A 21,653-nucleotide genomic window follows, 5' to 3' on the forward strand; every position below is an offset into this window, starting at 1 on the left:
ATGCACTTTGCCGGCAACAAACAATTTCGTTTTAACTTACCATTCTCCTCGAAATACGCTACCTCGTTTATCATTCTATTATAAGTGTATTATTTTCTTTTTTTAACACGATTCGAAAATCGCTTCGGATATTCGCTACAAAACAGTCAGGATTCACGACGGTCCATGCTGATTTATGTCCCTCCTCCTCGTATTACGGACCGGCATTGGGAAGACTTTCTGGGTGATTGACTTCTTGGTGGAAAATGTGTCCAAACTTGTAACTACCAAACAATATATGAGAACTTGCAACTGTGTTAGCGTATGCTTCGACATAAACTGTACTATCAGCTGTTCTCAAACACTTCAGCAAATGTACATTAGTTCCAGCATTGGAGAATTAAATGATACAGTGTGGATTATTGAGAATTATCCTCGTTTCTCAACGTTTCATTAGTACACAAATTAAATAACATTTACAATAATTATTTTACTAATCTGGTAACATCACAGATTTAATAAAATTAACGCCAAATAATTTATTTATTTATCAAATATCTATGAACAAAATATTATTAATTTTTTCTTTTTCTATGTTATTATTTTTATCCAGTTATCGAAATATCTACTTGGACTGTCACACAAAATATTATACAGGTAGGTTACCATCACACGTTACTGAAAGCATCTAAAATATCTCTACTCTTCACTGCATGCAAATAGGTTACATCATTTCGGAACCAGGCCATGTTCATTCAATATCAATATTCTTAAATACGAACCTCAGAGAATATTGTCAGATGCTTTTGTATATTGTATTTAGATTTCTTAGATAATGTGTAAGGCTGAAATATTCGATGATGTCTCAGATTAATGTTACTGGAGTTTGTGATCAAGATTTCGAAATACAATTTCCTCCCATAATGTTAACCTGTCGGCTATTCCATTTTGACCAGCTATGTGAGTAAACTAATAATTTCCATTGATAATCTTTTCCTTTTTGCGCTCATCCTCTGCTAATACATATTTTTGTGATATATCCTTTCGGCCAACTTTCGCTTCTTGAGTTAAAAGACAGGTAATATAAACATCCTCAACCCAGAAGAAAGGTACCGAGAAGGAAGCATTGTAAAGAGCTTCAATAACACCTCGTGTGATTATATATACTGAGCCTGAGCAATAAGGTGGATAATGTACTTCGCCTTTAAATTGGTTTTTAGGTATGTACCACTTGATATTTTTATTTCGTATAATTCCCATCCTTTTTTTCTTCCCACTTTTTCAATGCCAATGGAATTCGTTAGGAAGTCTGTCAGTTTAAATGTATTAATCAGAATGTTGGCATCAGTCTTCACAATAAAAGCTTAATTAAAACAGTGATTGAGAATCCATTGGAAACCTCCAAGAGATTTCCAAAAAGCTGAATTGGATAATGTCTCCAAAAGTTTGCTTTTCTTGGTCAATCGATTTCTGTATGTGAGGATCGTTTGTCAAACCGACTGCAAATAGAGTGAGAAAATTAAATTTGTCCATCAATTCTGAATGGCTCAAAGTGTAGCGAATTACCCTTCTGTGAACAAAGTGATCAGGAGAGGTATAAACGTAGATTATAATAGTAGGAATGCTATGACGGCGGCAGGTTTCAGAAACATTAAAGCTGGTTGCGTTGACACATCGAGTTAAATACAATAGCTGGATCACTGAACTGTCGTATTGTATAATATTAATTTCCCAGTAAATAATATAAAAGATAGCAGTAAATACAAGGCAGAATAAAATCACTCGTTGCATATTAAGAACCACATCCTTCGTTCTTCTGTTCTGAAATTAAAATAAAATAATTTTAATAATTTGTATAAATACATAAACAAATATACATGTATACACTAAACTTTAAGATATATATTTGACACCCATCTATGTGTAAATGAAAAGCAATATACAATCAAAACCTTTTATATCGCCCCTCATTTTAAAGTTACAGCTATTTTTTAACGACTGTATGGCAGGACCCATCAGAGCTCCCATAAACCTAATGCTATTTCGAAACATTTGTTTCAGTTACCTTGAAATATGAACAGATTCTCCGTAAAAGACCCCAAAACTGAGTTAAATGGTCTCAGGCGTAGATAACAACGTTTTTTTCCCAGGAAACTGGGGCTTTTTGTCCAGCAAAACAAGCACGTTGACCAGAGAACCTAAGCGACATACAGACAAAATGCAAATGGGTATATGAATTAACGTTCCGCGTGAACCCAATGTAATAGTTGACGAATTTCACGGTCTAGATGATCCCAAAGAATTCTATTGGATTTAAGTTGTGAAAGTGATATAAATTTATTTTTCTTATTTCTATAATTTTGTATTTTTTTTAATTTCTTATAATTTATTACGTTACAAAATATATTTCTATAATTTTGTAATTTTTGTCTTTTTTATAACTTTGTAATATTTTAATTTTTAAATAATTTTTTCATAATTTTATAATTTCATAATTTAATTTTCCATATTGTATACTTTTTGTAATATTGTTTTGTTAATTTTTTTTTTACTTTTTGTCATTTTTTGTAATTTTTAAAAGTTGGGACTTTATATTCTTAAGTTTTGTCACTTTTTATTATTCATATATTTTTTTCATTTCTATAATTCTAATATTTTTTACTCTTTTACAATTTGTAGTGTTTATATAAATTTGTATTTTTTTTTTTCATTTTTATCAGTTTGTAATTTTTTATATTTTTTTGTAATGTAATTTTTTGACTCTGTAATATCGCAGTTTTTTCATTTTTATTCTTTTTGTCGCTTTTTATAATTTTTTGTCATTTTTTATCATTCTTAATTTTTGTCATATTTTATATTCTAAATTTTTTAGAATTTAGATTCCTCTATTTTCAGATGCCCTCCAAGGTCTACAAACATCAGTTGGCCACTCTCTCTCTCTTTCTCAATCTCTCTCTGTCTCTGATCTAACTAACTACCATCAAGGGTAAAGGTGACTACAGAGGTCTCAGACAGTTTTTAAAATCTATACAATGGATCAACTGATGATGTTACCAACGGTGAATTCTAAATGGGAAGCCTTCAGGGACTTAAACTTTGAGGGCTACTAGGCTTTTCATTCCAACTAAGAAATACTGTTCAAGGTTTAGGCCTAAATGGATGTCAGATGAATTAATGAGGCTCGTGGCAGAGAAGAACGATGTATGGGATGCATATAAAGTATCAGGCGACACAGAAGTCTACGGCAGATATAATCTAGTCTTTAATCAAGACACAAAGGAGATTAGTATTTTGAGTATTTGAGTATTTGAGTATTTTGCATCTATATTCACACATGAGGAGTTATTCATGGGGGTGAATGCCACAAGTTTATCAAACTCTAAGAGGGATTTAAATAATTTTGTAATAACTGAGTGGAAACTGGAGGAGAAATACTACGTTCCACACGACCAAAAACGAGAACGCATTGCGAACGAAATAATGCATCTAATAATCAACACTCTACTAATGTCTCTGGTCAAAGCGAAATTATTAAAACTCTTTGAAGATTACGACAATCAGGTTACGATGGCGAACACCCCTAGGGTCAATTTACACACATCATACCCACCAAGCGTGATATCACGTAATGGTCATAATACTAAAGAGACCATCAACACATGATGAGTTGTGTTCAACCAGTTCCAGAAGTTATCAACCCTATAATTACTTCGCTAGAAATTGAAACTAAGAATGTTTTCAACATTCTAATCTATCAGTACCTCATGAAGATAAATTTAGCACAAGCAATATATGTCATGGAACAGAGAAGTTAAGTCTCACATATGCATTGAGTGATTGCTCTGTGAATAATATCATTTTTCCCACATTAAATAACTCTAAATCGGTAGGTCCTAAAGCCAGATATCTCAACCCAAACCAACCCACTGAGTTTCAGAGAGACTGCTTAACTCATATGGGAAAATGCATCGACAGATCCACAAAATATAGTCCAGTGGCAAATTGCCTTAATGAAGATATTACTGAGTGTATCAAGAAGCTAATATTTCATATACTAGTCTGACGGATTGCCTGCCAATCCAGAATGCTATACACTGTCTCAGCAGCCTTATGCCAAATCGACAGAATAACAAATCATATGGGAATAGAAATAAAATTTTCTTCAACAGAAAATTTCCTCCCGTCCCTTCCTCCTCATCTAGTCATAGCGGGTGCAGCCGACACAACTCCATCTCGGCAGCCGGTACACAATACACTACCAATAACAACTGCGGTGGATTTTCAGGTGAATCAGTCTCCTCTCGAATAAAACCCATGATCACAAGACCCATCCAACAACCTAAAGTCATCTTTGTTTCCCCTGTCCACACCCATACTACTCTAGACCAAATTGTGTCTGAATTCGTACGACTCATGAATATAACCGTAAGAGTCACCCTATGAAGAGGGCAGCCACAAATGCGTCCTTCAAAATTGAGTGTGATGAAAGAGATATAATAATGTTGCCGCCACCTCCTCTGGCCAGTGGGAGCTCTCATCAGGACTTTTTATCACAAGGCCGTCGGAGATTAAAACCACCTCGCTATGTATTTCTGTGCAAGCCAACCACAAACACACAAGTATAACGCCAAAGGAAGGAAACTAGGCCATCGTAGATTATATACAAAAAAAATCAAATTATTATTTTAGGGTTACCCGTAATTAAATACATTAACCCGTATTTGTGTCTGTAAATTGCGTATGTTCTATGGTTGATTTGCCTGTTTTGCTGGACGAAAAAACCACAGTTACTGGGGAGAAAAACCTTGCTATCTACGCCTGAGACCAACTAACTCAGCCACGGAGTGAAAAAAGCCCATTAAACTTCCTCGCGTCATCGACTTGATTCGAACCCAAACCTTTTCCACCCGGTGTGGGGAGGACGGTGACGATACCACTGTGCTACCCGCGCAGACAGACTTATATACAAGGCCTACTTCAAATCCAGATCTATAACGAGGGGTGGAGGAGTAGCCCTGTTTGTACGTGACATAGCTGTTCAAATCATCTCGGTCGCCTACTCGGATTCAGAGCTTTATGAGGATTACTTGTCATTTTAAAAGACCCCACAGTACTCTTAGATATAGCAGTCGTTTACATTCCACCTGTCCCTAGTCTATAAATGATAAATAATGTAGTAGAATGGTTTCTTAACAAATTACGTGTCAGCCCCCCATATAGTATGTGGAGATTTCAACCTTCCACCACAGCTCAATAACCTGCTGGACACCATGTTAAATAGACTACAGCCCTGCTCTATCTCTCATATCAATAACTAACCTTCAACAGGTGAAAATAGACTTGACCTAATTCTGTCTGCAGGTAAATGAAGGTAAATTGATGTACACCCGAAATGTTCTTTCCATCCGATCAAATCCTAATTGCAATGCTCATAATGCTACCGTATATGGACTTCGATGCCAAAGAAAAAAATTAAGAGCCAGCTTGTCACTTCGTCAGCCTTTCTGGACCCAAATAAATGCTTATTTGCTGCCTACTGTATCCCATTGGAATGTCTACTCAAATATGATGCCTTATTTGCAACAAATCTCTTAAACATTTGGATCAACTGTATTACAGAATTTGCGGCTTCCAAAGTAGTAAGGATATCGTCAAGATCGAAAACCTTTTGGAATTCCAGCCTAACGGCATTGTTTAAACTAAAGCAAACTCTGCATAGAAAATAGAAACTGTCTAATTATACACAAAATAGGATTAACTGCTCGAGGGCCGGAGCAATATTTAATAGAGAAAGGTCTACAGCAATCAACCGCTACATGAAAGACACTTGACAAGGGAAAGCTACCTCGGTGCACACATAAAAGTGACACAAATCAGGGACTTGACAAAGAAGCATGGATTGACCACATCAGCAGATTCTCCAGCATATATCTTGAGTCTCAATTCAGGGAGTTTGAGTGGGATCAATTAGTTGACAATGAGATGGATTCTGTTCTTATCACTAAAGAAGCACTAATGCAGAGTATTAACTCCTCAGGGCAACTAAGACAGCTGGAGTTCATGGAATCGCCAACTTCATGGTAAAGTGTATCAGCCCTTTCCTAATTGAACCACTCCAAGCAATTTATAGCTCTATCCTTGCTTGCCGAGTTTTCCCTGAGAACTGGAATAAGCACGCTATAATTACAATGCCGAAAATTATAAAGCCTAACCTCGTGGAGCACTATAGGCCTATATCTACTGCAACTACCCTGTTAAAGTACTGGAGAAAGCTCTACTGCCAAAGTTGTCGAATCAGATACTGCCCGGGTAGCCTCAACAAATTCATTATTCTCTAACTACAAGATCAACAATTATTAACCTCCTCACAGTTCAAGCCGTGATACTAAATGCCTTCCAAGCCGAAAAGGAAAGTGCAACCATTTATGTTGATATAAAAGCAGCCTTCGATAGTCTGGATGTACATGCCATACTTCACCTGCTCCAGCACGCTTTCCAAATAACAAGAAATTTGCTGAAGTTCCTACAGGCCCTACTTACTTGTCGGTCCATTTATTACCATATAGACAGTCAGATCCTCCAACGCCAACTCGATGCAGGAGTTCCACATGGTGGAGCCTTATCTGGACTCCTCTTTGTCGCCATGATGATCCCATTCTGCAAGGATAGAGATAATGTATGCACTTACTCAGACGATATTAACATCCTAACACCCATCCAACCGTCCATGACCAATAGTGCATTGGTGATGAGATTAATCATAAGCTTCTGAACTTATTCGTGTAGTTAGATAAATTTGGCTTGGTTCTAAACCCGCAGAAGGTTGTAATCATGGTGTACTCACTCAAAAAATCGCCTATTCTCGTACACCCGAAACTCAATGGCAAACCTATCCCAGTTGTTGAGAGCCATAGAGATCTGGGAGTAACATTTGATACTAAACTTACGTTCAAGTCGCGTATTGACCTGATTGTAATGAAAATGAACTACTTAAGTTGGGCAAAAAAACAGCACCTCTTGCATGTGAAACAGACAACAACAACCGGACGATATTTAAGAACCACAGTGCATTCAGCCATTTTGTATGGCACCGAACTGTGGGCGTCAGCCAACCCTACCCATATTAGGAGAATATATATGGGAGTGAATACTGGCTGCTGAAGTGGGCAACCCATAAACACCATCTCCCTGAACAATTCAGGATCACGCAGCTTTCTGAACAGCTTAAACTACAGAGTTTACCAGACAGCATTGCCTAGAAACGATTATTAACCACAATCAAAATGATGACTGACACGATATCATTACAATGCTTCTGGCAGCTTTGTGAATTGCACATTCCGCCTTCTGCATTAAGAGCAACCAAATCCTTGAGAATAAAGACCAATAGATTGAAGATGGCTGACAGGTTTATACACGCCAGTGCATAAGAATCAATTGAGAGCCTGACACATATCGGAATTGACCTATAAGGCTCATAGAGGATCCGAAATATAGTGTATATCTCGCACAAGTTGATTCAGTGGATGTGATGTTAAGATGAACTTTTGTACTACAGTTGCCTTGACTCTAGACAGAAATGTAGTGATGAGTAGTGCAGTTTATATTTAATATTTTCTTGTATAATTAACTTATCTTTTATATTTTAGACATTCTTTTATTTTTCATTTCATGGTCATCCCCTGGCATTTTCTGCCGTGAAGGGAATTTGTCATTTACCAATGTACACCTATATTTTATTTTTGGTAGCACAAATAAAGATTTATCATCATAAATTGTTGAAGTTAAACATAAGAAAGGCACCTGGGGCGGATGGAATCTATCCAGTTATATTGAAACAGGCATCAAGGGAAGCAAGCAAACCCTTAGGGGAGGTCCCCATGGACTGGAAATGCGCAAATGCCTCTTCACAAAGGGTAGCACAAATAATTATAGACCTGTTAAATTAACTTTTGTTCTGCAGAAAAATAATGGAGTCACTTGTTAAAGAAGTGATACAGGATCACCTAAGCAAGACTGCAGAAATAATGCAGACACAGCATGAGTTTGTTAAGGAAAGTCTTGTCTGACAAATTTGATTTGGTACTATGATGTGGTCACAAAGAAACTGAATGTCAAAAATATTTTTGATATCATATACTTGGATTTCAGGAAAGCTTTTGATACTGTTCCACATGGAATACTGCTGTGCAAATTGGAGAGATATGGCATTAAGGGTAAGTTGCTAAAATGGATAAAAGGGTGGTTGAATGGGAGACAACAGAGAGTGGTAATAAATGAACACCGCTCTTCTTGGAATAATATTATTAGTGGAGTTCCCCATGATTCGGTGCTGGGCCCATTGTTGTTTGTGTATTTATCAATGACATCGAAGAATGTATATCAGGCTTAATGTCCAACTTTGCAGACGATACGAAAGTTGGCAGGGTTCTTAATCATAGTAAAGATAGTATGCTAGTGCAACAGGATCTAGAAAAGTTAGGTAGATGAGCTGAGAAGTGGCAACTGAAGTTCAACATTGCCAAATGCAAAATACTGCATATAGGTTGCAGAAACGAGAAACGAACCAAATGTGTGGTATTACACTCGGGGAATTGGGGAATGAAAAGAACGTGGAGTTGTGCACTCAGGTGTGAAGTTTTCTGAGCAGTGCAGACTGGTTGCTACAGCAGATCATGGAGTTTTGTCAATGATATACAAGAGTTTTGCCAGCAGAAACAAGGAGGTGATCTTCCCATTCTATAAGGCAATGGTCAAGCCACACTTTGAGTAATGCGTACAGGTCTGGGGGCCTCATTTTAGGGAGGATGTAGAGTTGCTAGAACGAGTAGAAAGAGGGGAAACAAGATTGGTGAGAGGAACAAAGGAGTGCGCTTACAAAGAAAGGCTTACGTTCTGCAAATTGCAGCATCTGGAGACTAGGGACCTGCGAGCTGATCCGTTCGAGATGAATAAAGCCTTGAATGGTTTGAGCATGTTCAATGCTGGGGGGATACTTCCACTTACTGAGATTAAGAACCTGAGGGGGCATAGATTCAAATCGAGGAAAGACAGTTGGAGAATATATGTGTGGAAATTTGCTTTTAGGCAGCGGGCGGTTGATTGCTGGAACAGACTTCAATCCGTTGTTGTGGAGGTTGATAGCTTAAATAAATTTAAGGATGAATTAGACAAAAATTTGCAGTCACCGGATGGGTGAAATGGGAGTGGGGTTTTTTTTTTTTTTAGGTCGATGCTGTATAAGCTTGCTCTGTTGCATCAACTAATGCTTGATTATTAGTTGACGCATATTGTTGTTCCTCCTGATAAACACAATCTTGTTCTGTATTATCTATATTTATTACAAAAAATGTTACCATTTTCCCTGATAATCGTCTTCCAATAAAATTAGATCACCTTCGATCAGAGCAGAGTGCATTTCATTATTCTTTTCTGCGACCTGAATCGGGGTGCATCACTTGAGAGATCAGGAAATACTTCAGTCCACGACGAGCTCCTAGTTAAATTTGTTTCTAAGACATGCACTCCTTTCTTTCGTGACTCAAATTCTTCTGGTAACTCACCAAATTGTAATTTGAGGTCGGTACACCCTTTACAATGGTTCTTTCCTTTTTTTAAAAATTGAAGAAAGGAATCGCCAGGCGAGCTGTGTTTGGATACTAAACCAGTCAAAGAAATGTAAGCAAAATATATTATGAATTAAAAATTAGCATAGAGTTACTGAGCTATAATTAGCAAAGATATCCGTTTCTTATTATGTTTTACTAGTACCAGCTAGGTCAGGAGATTGGCTAAAATTGACCACAGATTATGATTATAGTTTTACTCTAGAATTGAACGCTTTCTCGTAATAATCAGCCATATCGATTAAAAACTATTTGTATACAATTATAACAACGATCTGTGGTATAAAAAAACTGTGAGAACGAGTGGGAGACACCACATGTTGAAAAGGTGTAAATTGAAAAGAATCCTCGCGGGTAACTCAGTGGTTAACTTATTCGTCTATCCCACACGGGGTAAATTTTTAAAGCTACACTGCTCGACAAATCTGACAGGACAACATGTTTTTCATGAATATTTTCTTGTGATGAGGTGTTGTTTGTTATTTGGTTTTTAGGAGCATTAGCAACTAAGGCCATACTGCTCTGGGGATATGCGGTGGTCATTCACTGACCTTTCCGCATCCTCCGTATTTGGTGGTCACAGGCTCGAACCCCGGTCTAATCAAGAAGCGTGTGTTACGCACTGCTGCTCCTGCCCACTTGACTACGTAGGCACCAGTGAAGAGGTCTGCGTCTGCTTCCCAGTTGGGTGATTGACTTACAAATTTCGTCCTCCGAAAGTTTTTGAGTTTTACAAACAAATTAAATGGTTTTGTCCTTGGTTGAATATTACATTCCTACTGACTGGACATGGCAGTATTAATTCTAAGTCACGTGGTCTTTCAGTTACTTTTTTATGTCTTTCTTTTGGTAATACTGAAACAGTCGAGCCTTTACTATTTGACTGTAATTTATATTTATATTTAAGAATTCAAATGCAGGTTATAACTTGTGTTTATAATCACGAGAACTTTGCAAAATTGGTGGACAATAAAGAAAATTTCCTCTCTTTAGCGAATTTTGCAGATAGGCTTTTCAAGAGGACGAAAAGAATTGTAAAAACTGACTTGGATGTTTAATGTTAATACTTGATGGCTGTCTGGATTGGCTTTACTAATCCACGATAATAAAAATATAAAAAATGAAATTAAATAAAAACAAATTCTGTCTGCTCTGCTGATTGCCTAGCAATTATTTGGTACAGTTAATTTATAAGTTGAGATTTGTAGCCGAGTTGTAGAATGGATCCAGGATGCCAGTTCTAACAATTGTTGGACAAACGTGTATGTTGTGTATGGTATGAATAGAATTTGATTGTGGATATTGAAGTGTGGTTAACTGTGGGTTAATTGTATACTTAAATTGTGTATATCCCAGTCTTTTATCTTTTATTTAGAGTTGATCTATGAAAGTTAATACAAGAAGAACCTTATTAATGTCTCTCTTTCCAAAGAGCGTTCGATGAGAAGATCGAATTTATTTAAGTAAAATTCTGTAATGTAGTGTATTTTGGGTAGGGTAGGTATTTATTAATTGTGTTGCTGTCTGGTTGTCAGCTGGTTTTATGCTTGAAACATCCCAGTCGGGATTTAGTAAAATTTTGCGTTGTCCTGATGACAGCTACTCTTTTCATTTAATTTTGTTTTCAATCTCTATGCGTGCTGGATACAAAGATTTCTTATTATAACGTTATTATGTTTATAGATAGTCTACTAACAGCCTTCTTATGCTCTTCTATTCTAATTATTAGTTCTTCTTCCTTTTTCTGGGTGATGCCTTTCTCTTTCATCTCCCATCTTTACTAACACTTTCCGATCTTTTAGTTTGGGATCCCTGTGGTATGGTGGGGTACCCCCTGTGGTACCCCACCAATTGTGTCCCGGTTCGCAAAAACTTCCCGAATTATGCGACGTTTTCTATGTGTCCTGTGAATGTTGTCCAGTTGTGTAGTAGAAACTGTCGCCAAGTTTGATCCTATGTCAGAACACTTACGAATAATCGAATCTTCACGCAAAATTGTTCCTCATTATTTAGGTTAGAAAATACAAAGTGAAATTATAAACATAGTGTCTGAAGAAGTGCGTAAAAAAATATTGTATATGATTCAACAGGCGAAATATTACTCTATAATTCTTGACTGCATTAGGGATATGAATCACGAAGAACAAATGACAATGGTATTGCGATTCTTCCATTTTAATTACAAAGGCAAAAATGTAGAAATGAAAAACAGTTTCTTCTTTCTGTAGTAGCAGTAGCAGCAGAGTCATGTGTTGCAAGAAACCGAGCTTATGTAAATTCAGTGATGGGACCAGAGTGTAATGGCTAATGTACCTGTAACATATAAGACTGTTTATATGCTACAGGTACATTAGTCATTACACTAATGTACTTGTAGCATATAAAACTGTTTATTGGAGAGGAGGAAAGGGATGGATAGAGGCTCCCTCATGAACAGAAATTATAGCTCCGAGGAAAATAACATTCCTCATCTAATGTTAATAAAATTTAGGAGGATTAATTATTGGTAAAAACGTTTAGTGTACAGAAAATGTCACGGGAGGCGCACAATTATGTCCCAATACGTCACACAGGTAAGGGGATTAAAATATAGTTTATGATATTTCTCATCTTTCCCACTCCACTTCTTTTCATTCAGATTTTCTTTTAAACATAAGATATCAAAGTCGTCTTTAAACTACATGACCAATGGCACTTCCCATTGAAGCTACATCTTGATTGCTTCGTCAGTCCACGCGACGTGGACACGTTTGCGTGTTGAAGAGTTCTCAATACTGCTTTTTCCAGATTGGCAGCAGTGGATTGAAGCTGCCACTCTTATCATACCAGAGGAATCCAGAGTGTTTGCCATGTGCAACTCGTAAAAATTCGGAATGGGTGATCTTAGTGGTTGAATGGCCAGGTTGAACATATCACTTTGATCCTCTCCTTCGGAAAGGAAGTCATCATGGAAACGCTTGCGTACGCTCAGTCGTTAGTGGTTTCGACTGCTAGGGTCACTCTATCTAAAGCCATACCAAAACATCGATCAATCTCAATTCTGTTCCTCCGAAAAGAATTCAAAGACTCGGAATCCAAAGCTATACACGCACATCCACCAAGCTGGTGGATGTGCGTGTATAGCTTTGGATAGCCCTAACCCTACCAGAACGTTATGTCAATAAACAAGATAATGTTACTTCTTCAACAAATAGATCCAGAACTTAAGACTTGTCCTGAGCAAGCCTCGTTATCTGATAATTTATTTTACTAGAGAGAACCACATTGCCAAAACCTTCATTCAGAAGGGTTTGAAACGGTTGGTAAGCTTCCTCAAATCAACCAATCAGCTTTAGAGACTAAAAGTGACAAAGGTGCGAAACACCTCCAAGCCATGTCTATAGGTGAATACCAGTTGTGATAATCCCTCTCCGACAACACATTGAACTCATCCCGAGGTGTAATCTCAAAATGGAATCGTATCTAAGTGTCTTGGAAGGAAATCTCTTCTGAACTGAAAATTCTAGGAGTGATTGCACTGCAAAACGATACTTCTTCGTAGAAATGGGAATGTAGTCCCCACTGGAAATCACATACTTGCTCCCAATATATCAATCTTTCCTAAATGAGTTGTCCATGTGTGTCTTCAGTTCTGCCCTTTCGGCCACGTATACCACAAATATTAAGGTGTTTTCTGATTTGGACATTCGCTTGTCTCGATTCCCAACGACTTTGGAATCAGGGGAAATGGTTGTACTGCATTGTCAATGAAATCGGGAGTGTTCTTGAATAGGCGTTGCTTAGTATTTCCCTGAACAGACTACCAGAAAATCTTTGATGATGTACGGTGTTTATATTAAAAGTAAATTTGAAAGTGATCAAAAGGAAAATATAATTTAGTATCAAAATAATTAAGAAATGCTAATTTATAAACACTGCTTAAAGTGTCCTTCGTTTTCATGAATACATAAATTCACTCTTTTGATCACGTTGCGAAAGATGCCGCAAATGGGTTGTGTTGATACACCCGTGGTTGATTTTCGATGTTTGCGTTGAGTGCTTCGTGGATTGCAAAATTGGTCCCTCGCGGGTAGTACAGTTGGTATAATCACCGTCCTCTCCACACCAAATGGGCAAAAACCTGAGAAAAAAGTGTTGGCCTAGGGTGGTTAACGACAGTAATTTGAAGTTTAACATTGACAAATGCGAGATGCTGCATATAGGTGCAGTAACCACAGCATAACTTATCAACTGTGTAGTAGTGTAGTAGAGAATGAAACTCAAGGTATTAGAAAGAAAGTCAGGTTAGTAGAGAATGAAAAAGACCTGGGGTAATTGCGTTGTCAAACATGAAATTCTCTGAGCAGTGCAGACATCCTGCCAGAACAGATGAAGGAGTTTAATCAATCATATATAGAAACTTTGCAAGCAGAGATAAGCAGGTGGTTATCCCTTTGTCTCACCCTAGGAAGGATGTAGATTCGCTGAAACGGGTGCAGAGAAGGAGTTAAAAGTGTTGGAACGGCCTTAAACACCTCAATAAGATCAACTCGAACTACCTGCTGGGTGATCTGATTAATGATTAAGGTTTTTAAAGACTTGAATAGATTGAGCAAGGTGAATGTGAATGGCCTTCTTCCTGTTGCTGTGAATAAATTTACGTAGAACGATAGATGCTCAGAAGTTTGTCTTCGGCCAGCGGGTGGTTGATTGTTGGAACAGGCTTCCATCTGTTGTTGTGGAAGTGGATGGGTTCAATAAATTCATGGAAGAACTAGACAAATTCTTGTAGTGTACGGACAGGTGAACTGTCTTTTTTTTCTTTTTGACTGATGCTGTATAAATTTGCTTCCTTGCACCATTTGCGATTACTACTACCTTCTACACCACGCGAATAATGCTCGGTTTTGAATTCATAAAATGTCTATGTTCACACCCTGTGCAATGCCTAATTTATGCACTTTGCTGGCAAAAGACAATTTCCTTGTAACTTACCATTCTCCTCCAAATACGCTACCACGTTGATGATTCTATTATATGTGTATTATCATCTTTTTCTTAAAGATGATTCGAAATTCGCTTCGGGTATTCAGTACGAATACAGTCAGGATTCACCACGGTCCATGCTTACTTATGTCCCTCCTCCTCGTAATACGGACGGGCCCCGGGCAGACTTTCTGGTTGATTCACTTCTTGGTGGAAAATGTGTCCAAACTTGTAACTACCAAACAATATATTTGAACTTGCAACTCTGTTAGCGTATTCTTCGACATAAACTCTGCTGCAGTCTACCGGCTGTTTTCACACACTTCAGCAAATGCACATTAGTTCAAACATTGTGGAATTAAATCATCAGCCGATATATATAAGGTGGATAATTGAGAATTACATGTTATATAAAAACAATTTCTCAACGTTTCATTAGTGGTAACACAACAGATTTAATAAAATTAATGCACCAATTATTTATTTATTTATCAAATATCTATAAACAAAAAATTATTACTTTTTTCTTTTTCTGTATTATTAGTTTTATCCTGTTATCAAAATCTCTACTTGGACTGTCACACCAAACATTATACAGGTAGGTTACCATCACACGTTACTGAAAGCATCTAAAATATCTCAACCCATCACTGCATGCAAATAGGTTGTATCACTTCTGAACCAGGCCATGTTCAATACCAATATTCGTAAATTCGGACCTGGGAGATTATTATTATCAGATGCTTTTTCACATATGTACGCAGGTGTCTTTGATAAGATTATAAGCCTTAAATATGCGTGGACGTCTCAGTTTAATGTTACTGGAGTTTGTGATCAAGATTTCGAAATAAAATCTCCTCCCATAATGTTAATCTTTCGGCTATTCCTTTTTGACCAGCTATGTGAGTGAACAAATAATGTCCATTGATAATCTTTTCCTTTTTGCGCTCAGCCTCTGCTAAAACATATTTTTGTGATATATCTTTTCGACCAACTTTCGCTTCTTGAGTTAAAAGACCGGTGATATAAACATCATCGACCCAGAAGAAAGGTACTGAGAATGAAGCATTGTAAAGAGGCTCAATAACACCTTGGGGAATAATATATACTGAGCCTGAGCAGTAAGGTGGATAATATACTTCGCCTTTAAATTGTTCTTCAGGTATGTACCACTTGATATTTTTATTTCGTATAATTCCCATCCTTTTAAATTCCAAGCATAGCAGATTTTTTCCCACTTTTTCAATGCCAGTGAAATTCTTTAGAAAGTCTGTCAGTTTGAATGTGTTAATCAGAATGTCGTCATCAGTCTTCACAACGAAAGCGTAATTAAAACAGTGATTGAGAATCCAATTGAAAGCTTCGAGAGTTTTACAGGTCAGATTTCGGTAAGTATCCAAAAAGTTGAATTGGATGATGTCTCCAAAAGTTTGCTTTTCTTGGTCAATCGATTTCTGTATGTGAGGATCGTTTGTCAAACCGACTGCAAATAGAGTGACAAAATTAAATTTGTCCATCAGTTCTGGATGGCTCCAACTGTAGCGAATTACCCTTCTGTGAACAGAGTGATCAGGAGCTGTATGAACGTAGATTATTATAGTAGGAATGCCATGACGTCTGCAGGTTTCAGAAACATTAAAGCTGGTTGCGTTGACTCTTCGAGTTAAATACAGTAACTGGATCGCTGAACTGCCGTATTGTATAATATTAAATTCCCAGTAAAAAATATAAAAGATAACAGCAATTACTAGGCAGAATAAAATCACTTTTTTGATATCAGGGATCATATCCTTCGTTCGTCTGTTCTGAAATTAAAATAAAATAATTTTAATAATTTGTATAAATACATAAACAAATATTCATATATACACTAAAATTTAAGATATTTAACATCCATCTATGTGTAAAGCTCCACTAGGACATTGGAAAAGCAAAATACAATCAAAGCTCTTTATAGCGACCCTCTTCTTAACGTTCTAGCACGTTATAACGACTGCATGGTAGAGCCCGTTTGAGCTCCCATAAACCTAATGTTAATTCGCATTCCTTTCAATTACTTTGGACGACAAACAAATTCTCTATAACGACCCCAAAAGTTCCATAACTTCTATCTTGTTTTACTTTTATAAATTTTATTATAATATTTGAATTTCAAGATGAAAGAACGCCAATTTAGTGAAACCATTGATGAACTTGCAGGCAGAACTTGGAAATCATTCGTTGGTGATTTTCTGCGCTCATCGGCAATTTCTGACTCCTTTCCTCGAAGGTTTGTTTTATTATACAGTAAGTATAAGCTGTGTTTATCGACATGGCAATAGCAGAGAAATTTGAGATTTTCTTCCAAATATCTTCCAAAAAGAACGGAGCATCATTTCTTGGAATTGGAGAAAGAGTTCGGGACCCTAACAGAATATGCGCAGAAACTCTTCTTAAGAAGAAGAACACTAAACACCATCCACTACGACTGAAAGGTGCATGGCAACAAAAAGAAAAAAAAGGAAAGAAAAAGTGAAGGAAGGGAAAAAGATTGGACTGGAACTCAAGGACTACATTAACAACTACACTGATGTTTCATGAAAATATTCTCAACGAGAATATTTTCCTGAACTTAATAGTCCAGATGATCCCATAACGGGAATGGACCAAAGGAGGAATGAATTCTGAAGAAGGAATAGGCAAAATACAGCCTTCGTGTCATAAAAAATTCGTTCGGGTTCTACCAACGAGGAAATATTGAGTTATAAAGGTCATAGGTTGGCCAAAACGTTAATAGGTATTGTAGGAACAAGTGATTCTTAAAACCAACTACACTGATAGTTGGTTTTATACAGGGTTTTTCACTCACTTCACTTCCTGCATAAAACTAACTACCGGTGAATAAAAAAATCATTTTGGGGAGAACAAAATACTCTACAAATTCATTATTGAAAATAAATATTTATTTATTTATTTAATACTTATTGTTTTTCAGCAGTATTTTTATACATCACATTGTGCTTGTGGGTATACAGAAGTGGAATGAATAATCTACTCAGCCTGCTTGGGGTTTTTTTGTAAGATACATCAAACGTCTTTTCTTTTTTTATATACAACATTTTCTTCAAATTTCATTTGTGCAGTCTCTCGATTAACTTCCCATAAAGAGGGAATCTTTATGAAGTTTCTACAAATTTCTAATAGATTTATTTGGACATTTCAACAGCAACACATACACTGTGTTGTAATTCTACATTGAGAGCACTTAGTTAACGATTGATTTAAAATAGTTAAACTAGTTATCTTTAAAATGCATCTAATTTAATTTAGCACTTCAAATAGGAAACTAGTTAAAGTACCTTTGAAATACTTTTAAATGACACGAAAAGAGTCAGCACCAAAACCAATTACTTCTCGCAGGACATTAGACCTCTAGGGTTTGTCAGAGCCATATTTCCGAGTCAATCCAATTGAGCACAATTCGATCCAGTGTCACTTTCATCATGCATACGTGTATCCAAACTGCCAACGAAAAATAATTGATTTGTAGTAATTGGATACTCGATATTGTAGCATGTGTGCGTCATATCATGGTTGAGATAATATTTCAGTTAAGTTAATTCTCCCACCCCCTTTCTGAAGTATTGTTCAGGCTGCTTCTTTCAAGTAGACTGTTATCTCATCTGATTACGCTGCCAACTGATAAGTTGATACAAAGGTACTCTGACTTCAACTTTGTGGTTGTGTAAACAAAAATTTACAATATACATTCGAATGAATAATAGATTACAAGAAATATCCGAACAGTTGCGTTTTCAAAGTTCACTGGACCGTTCCGAATAAAGAAGTGACTCAGACCGGTATTGAATAAGGAAGACGAATGGGCCACACAGGCTAAATGTTCCTCCGATTAATTCCCAGCTGATTTAGAGAGGAATGTTATCGTTGTATTACACATTATTGTCTTGTACGCTCGTGCAACTGCTGACATCTAATGCGATCCAAAGTCAACTTCCCTGATGTTAATATGCATGGTGGTACCGATGTCCAGTGATGCACATGGTTACCTCGGAGGCTGGCTCCACATGTCCAGAGGATACTCAAAAGGATTTCGTAAGACATCCCTGCAAAATATAAAAGAGGAATTTAAGGCGTCAACAGGGATTGTTATCAGTATGAATACTATAAACAGAGCAGTACGACCCAGGTTTCACAAGAAATCGACGGCGCATGAACCAAATATCGCCACCCGCAATCACCAGTTTCGTCTTGCATGCTGCAATGAACATCGTATTTATTCTACAGAGAAGTATTCTGTCCTCTACTCCCACATCCACATGAACGTGTGTCGGGGAAGAAGATGCCTGAAGAGCATCTTCTTTTGGAAGACATTGTTCCAACGATGGAGAAGGTGGTGTTATTTTGGGCTCTGTTTCTCATGGTATGACTGAAGTCCTTTCGTACTTTAGCAGGGAACCGTGAACGCCAACGTTTACCATGAACGTTTTGGATAATTTAATCGATGTGGCAGTTCATTGGTACAAAATCAAGGTTTAATCACGATAATGGCTTGCCAGTGTGCCATATCACCGGTAATAATTTAAGAAAATTAACGTACTGCAGCTGGGATGGCCAGTGCAAAGTTCGATTTGAATTCTTTGGAACACCTGTGGGATAAACTCGGACGTAACGTGAGAGCTAGAGCAAAATGTCCCAAACGGGTAACCCAACTGGTCACTGTTCTGCAGTAAGAATGGACGAATATACCACGCTGAAGTGTATCGTTATTTGTTGGAAAGCCTATCCAAGAGAGTTGAGTGTGTCATAGTGGCCAAGGGAGAGTGGAGACGCTCATCAATTGAGTTGCAGTAATATCGATGTGAAACCGACTTGTGTATGGATCCTTCTTAGGACACGGGTAAGTAAGAGTTATTGATTATACTGTAAACAAACCTATCCCAGTGGGGTTGAAAATTTTCTCCTCTAAATGCTGTTACCTGTTTTTAGTGTTGTTTTCGCAGTTGTTATCCTTTTTGATCGTAAATTAATTGTTCCTTTTATCTTTATTATGCAGGCATTAAATTCTGTCCGCTGCTACCTATCTTATCAGAAGACTTAGAAATAGTTGCAAGCTTTCATGTACATCAACAAATACATTATTAAAGACAGATCCTTGTTGAATTCCTTTATGGTCCACCTGTGTTCGATTTCCCTTCCAAACTTTGATTTGAGGTTTACAATATATAAGAATGTTTAAATTTATCACATAAATTTTTCCTCACAATTAAAGTTCCTAACTCCAGGTTTCAATAAAAAGCTAAACAATCACACTAAACACTATTCTTTAGTTTTTGTGAACTACACCATTGTCAGTGTTAATATTTTTAAAGAAAGAACATGGGAAGAATGTTATCAACATATGACTGTTCTTCTGGAGTTGGCGAGGACATGTTTTCTTGGGTTCTTCTTATTAATATATTAACAATAAACAGCTGGATTTCTCAATTTTAAATGTCATGGAAGTTTGTGATCAAGATTTAGAGAGGCAATTTCCTCCCAAAACAGCAACATGTTGGACAAACTCATGGGACCAGTCATGTGAGAAAACAAGTACTCTCCATTGATAATCTTTTTCTTTGTGGAAGAACTAACTTTTCCACCAATGTAGCCTCTATTTCTAATAGACATTATGCCAACCTTCGCTTCACGTGCCAGAAGACCGGTGATGTAAGCATCTTCAAGCCAGAAGAAAGGTACTGAGAATGAGGCGTTGTAAAGGGGTTCAATGACCTCCGGTGGCATTACATACCCCATTCCCGAGCAGTAATTCGGATACACCTTCTCTTTAAATTCTTTTTCAGTCACGTACCATTTGGAATGTTTGTCTCGTGAAACTTTAGATCTTTTTAATTCATAACATAAGAGATTTTTTCCAAGTTTTTCTGATCCAGACAAATTACTCAACAGGCTCTGCAAACCGAATATATCGATGAGAACATCATCATCAGTTTTTAAAGCAAAAGTGTAGTTAGAGCAGTGATCGAGAAGCCATTTCAAAGATCCAAGAGCTTTATAAGTCAGATTCCGGTAAGTGTCCAGAAAATCGAACTGGACAATGTCACCAAATCTTTGTTTTTCTTGATCAATCGATTTCTGAAGATGAGAGTCTTTCGTCTGGCCCATTACAAATACTGTGGCAAAGTGGAATCTGTCCATCAGTTCTGGATGACTCCAAGTGGACCTAACTATTCTTCTGTGAACAAAGTGATTGGTGGCAGAAAGAACGTACACTACTACAGATGGTCGAATGCTGTTACGTCGGCAGGTTTCTGACACATTAAAATGAGTTAAGTTGACAGATCGGGATACATTTTTGAAGTTGATCACTGAAGTGCCATATTGTATAATCTTATTTTTCCAATTTAAGACAAGGAGGATAAAAACAAGTATGAGAAAGAGCAGAAGAATTCTTCGTATATTATAACGTCCCATGTCTTCCGTTCTTCAATTCTGGAATGAAAATAAAATAATGTTAATTACTTTGTTGTGTGTGCGTGCGTGTCAACTAAGTATTGCATCTAGAATTGTGATTATTTAATTTAGAGTAGAAGGGAAGGATGTAAGCAATTAAGCTAATAACCAAATGAAGTGAAAGGGTTCTAGTGGAGAAAATTATTAACGATTTATTCAAAGAAATATAAACAAAATATAGCACTAATTAAAACATAGCATACAGTTACTGAACTATAATCAGCAAAATTATCCGTTTCTTTTTATGCTTTACTAGTACTAGCTAGTTCAGGAGATTGGCTAATCATAGATCATATTTGTTCAGGAGGTTAATCATAGATCATATTTGTTCAGGAGGTTAATCATAGATCATATTTGTACTATAGGATTCAAAGTGTTTCTCCTAAAAATCAGCCAGATCGAATCTATGCTCCCTCAGGTTTGTAATCTGACCAAAGGAGAATCCCATCAGCATTGAGCCTGCTCACCAAGAAGTCCTCCAGTAAACATCCCCTTTCATCACTAAAATCACTGAACCATGTCGAAGATTTTGAATTTGCATCAAATGGCAACGACAAAATTTCAAAGTCCAAG

The 21,653-nt window shown here is 36.9% G+C and overlaps 2 protein-coding genes across 2 annotated transcripts; both read right to left on the minus strand.

Annotated features, from left to right (window-relative positions):
- Positions 1–15,388: 15,388 nt before the first annotated feature.
- On the minus strand, positions 15,389–16,357 carry LOC150088747 (beta-1,3-galactosyltransferase 5-like). The gene has a single exon (XM_090370303.1). The coding sequence runs from the start codon at positions 16,355–16,357 to the stop codon at positions 15,389–15,391; it is 969 nt and encodes a 322-aa protein (XP_090226429.1).
- Positions 16,358–20,063: 3,706 nt separating this feature from the next.
- On the minus strand, positions 20,064–21,041 carry LOC150088748 (beta-1,3-galactosyltransferase 5-like). The gene has a single exon (XM_090370304.1). The coding sequence runs from the start codon at positions 21,039–21,041 to the stop codon at positions 20,064–20,066; it is 978 nt and encodes a 325-aa protein (XP_090226430.1).
- Between the last annotated feature and the right edge of the window lie 612 nt (positions 21,042–21,653).

Source organism: Mastigoproctus giganteus, chromosome 3 (genome assembly GCF_048544385.1).
Source record: "Mastigoproctus giganteus isolate SK-2022 chromosome 3, ASM4854438v1, whole genome shotgun sequence".
Taxonomy (NCBI): domain Eukaryota; kingdom Metazoa; phylum Arthropoda; class Arachnida; order Uropygi; family Thelyphonidae; genus Mastigoproctus; species Mastigoproctus giganteus.

Coding starts and splice junctions, on each gene's coding strand:
- LOC150088748 (XM_090370304.1), bottom strand. CDS start 21,041: ATGGGACGTTATAATATACGAAGAATTCTTCTGCTCTTTCTCATACTT.
- LOC150088747 (XM_090370303.1), bottom strand. CDS start 16,357: ATGATCCCTGATATCAAAAAAGTGATTTTATTCTGCCTAGTAATTGCT.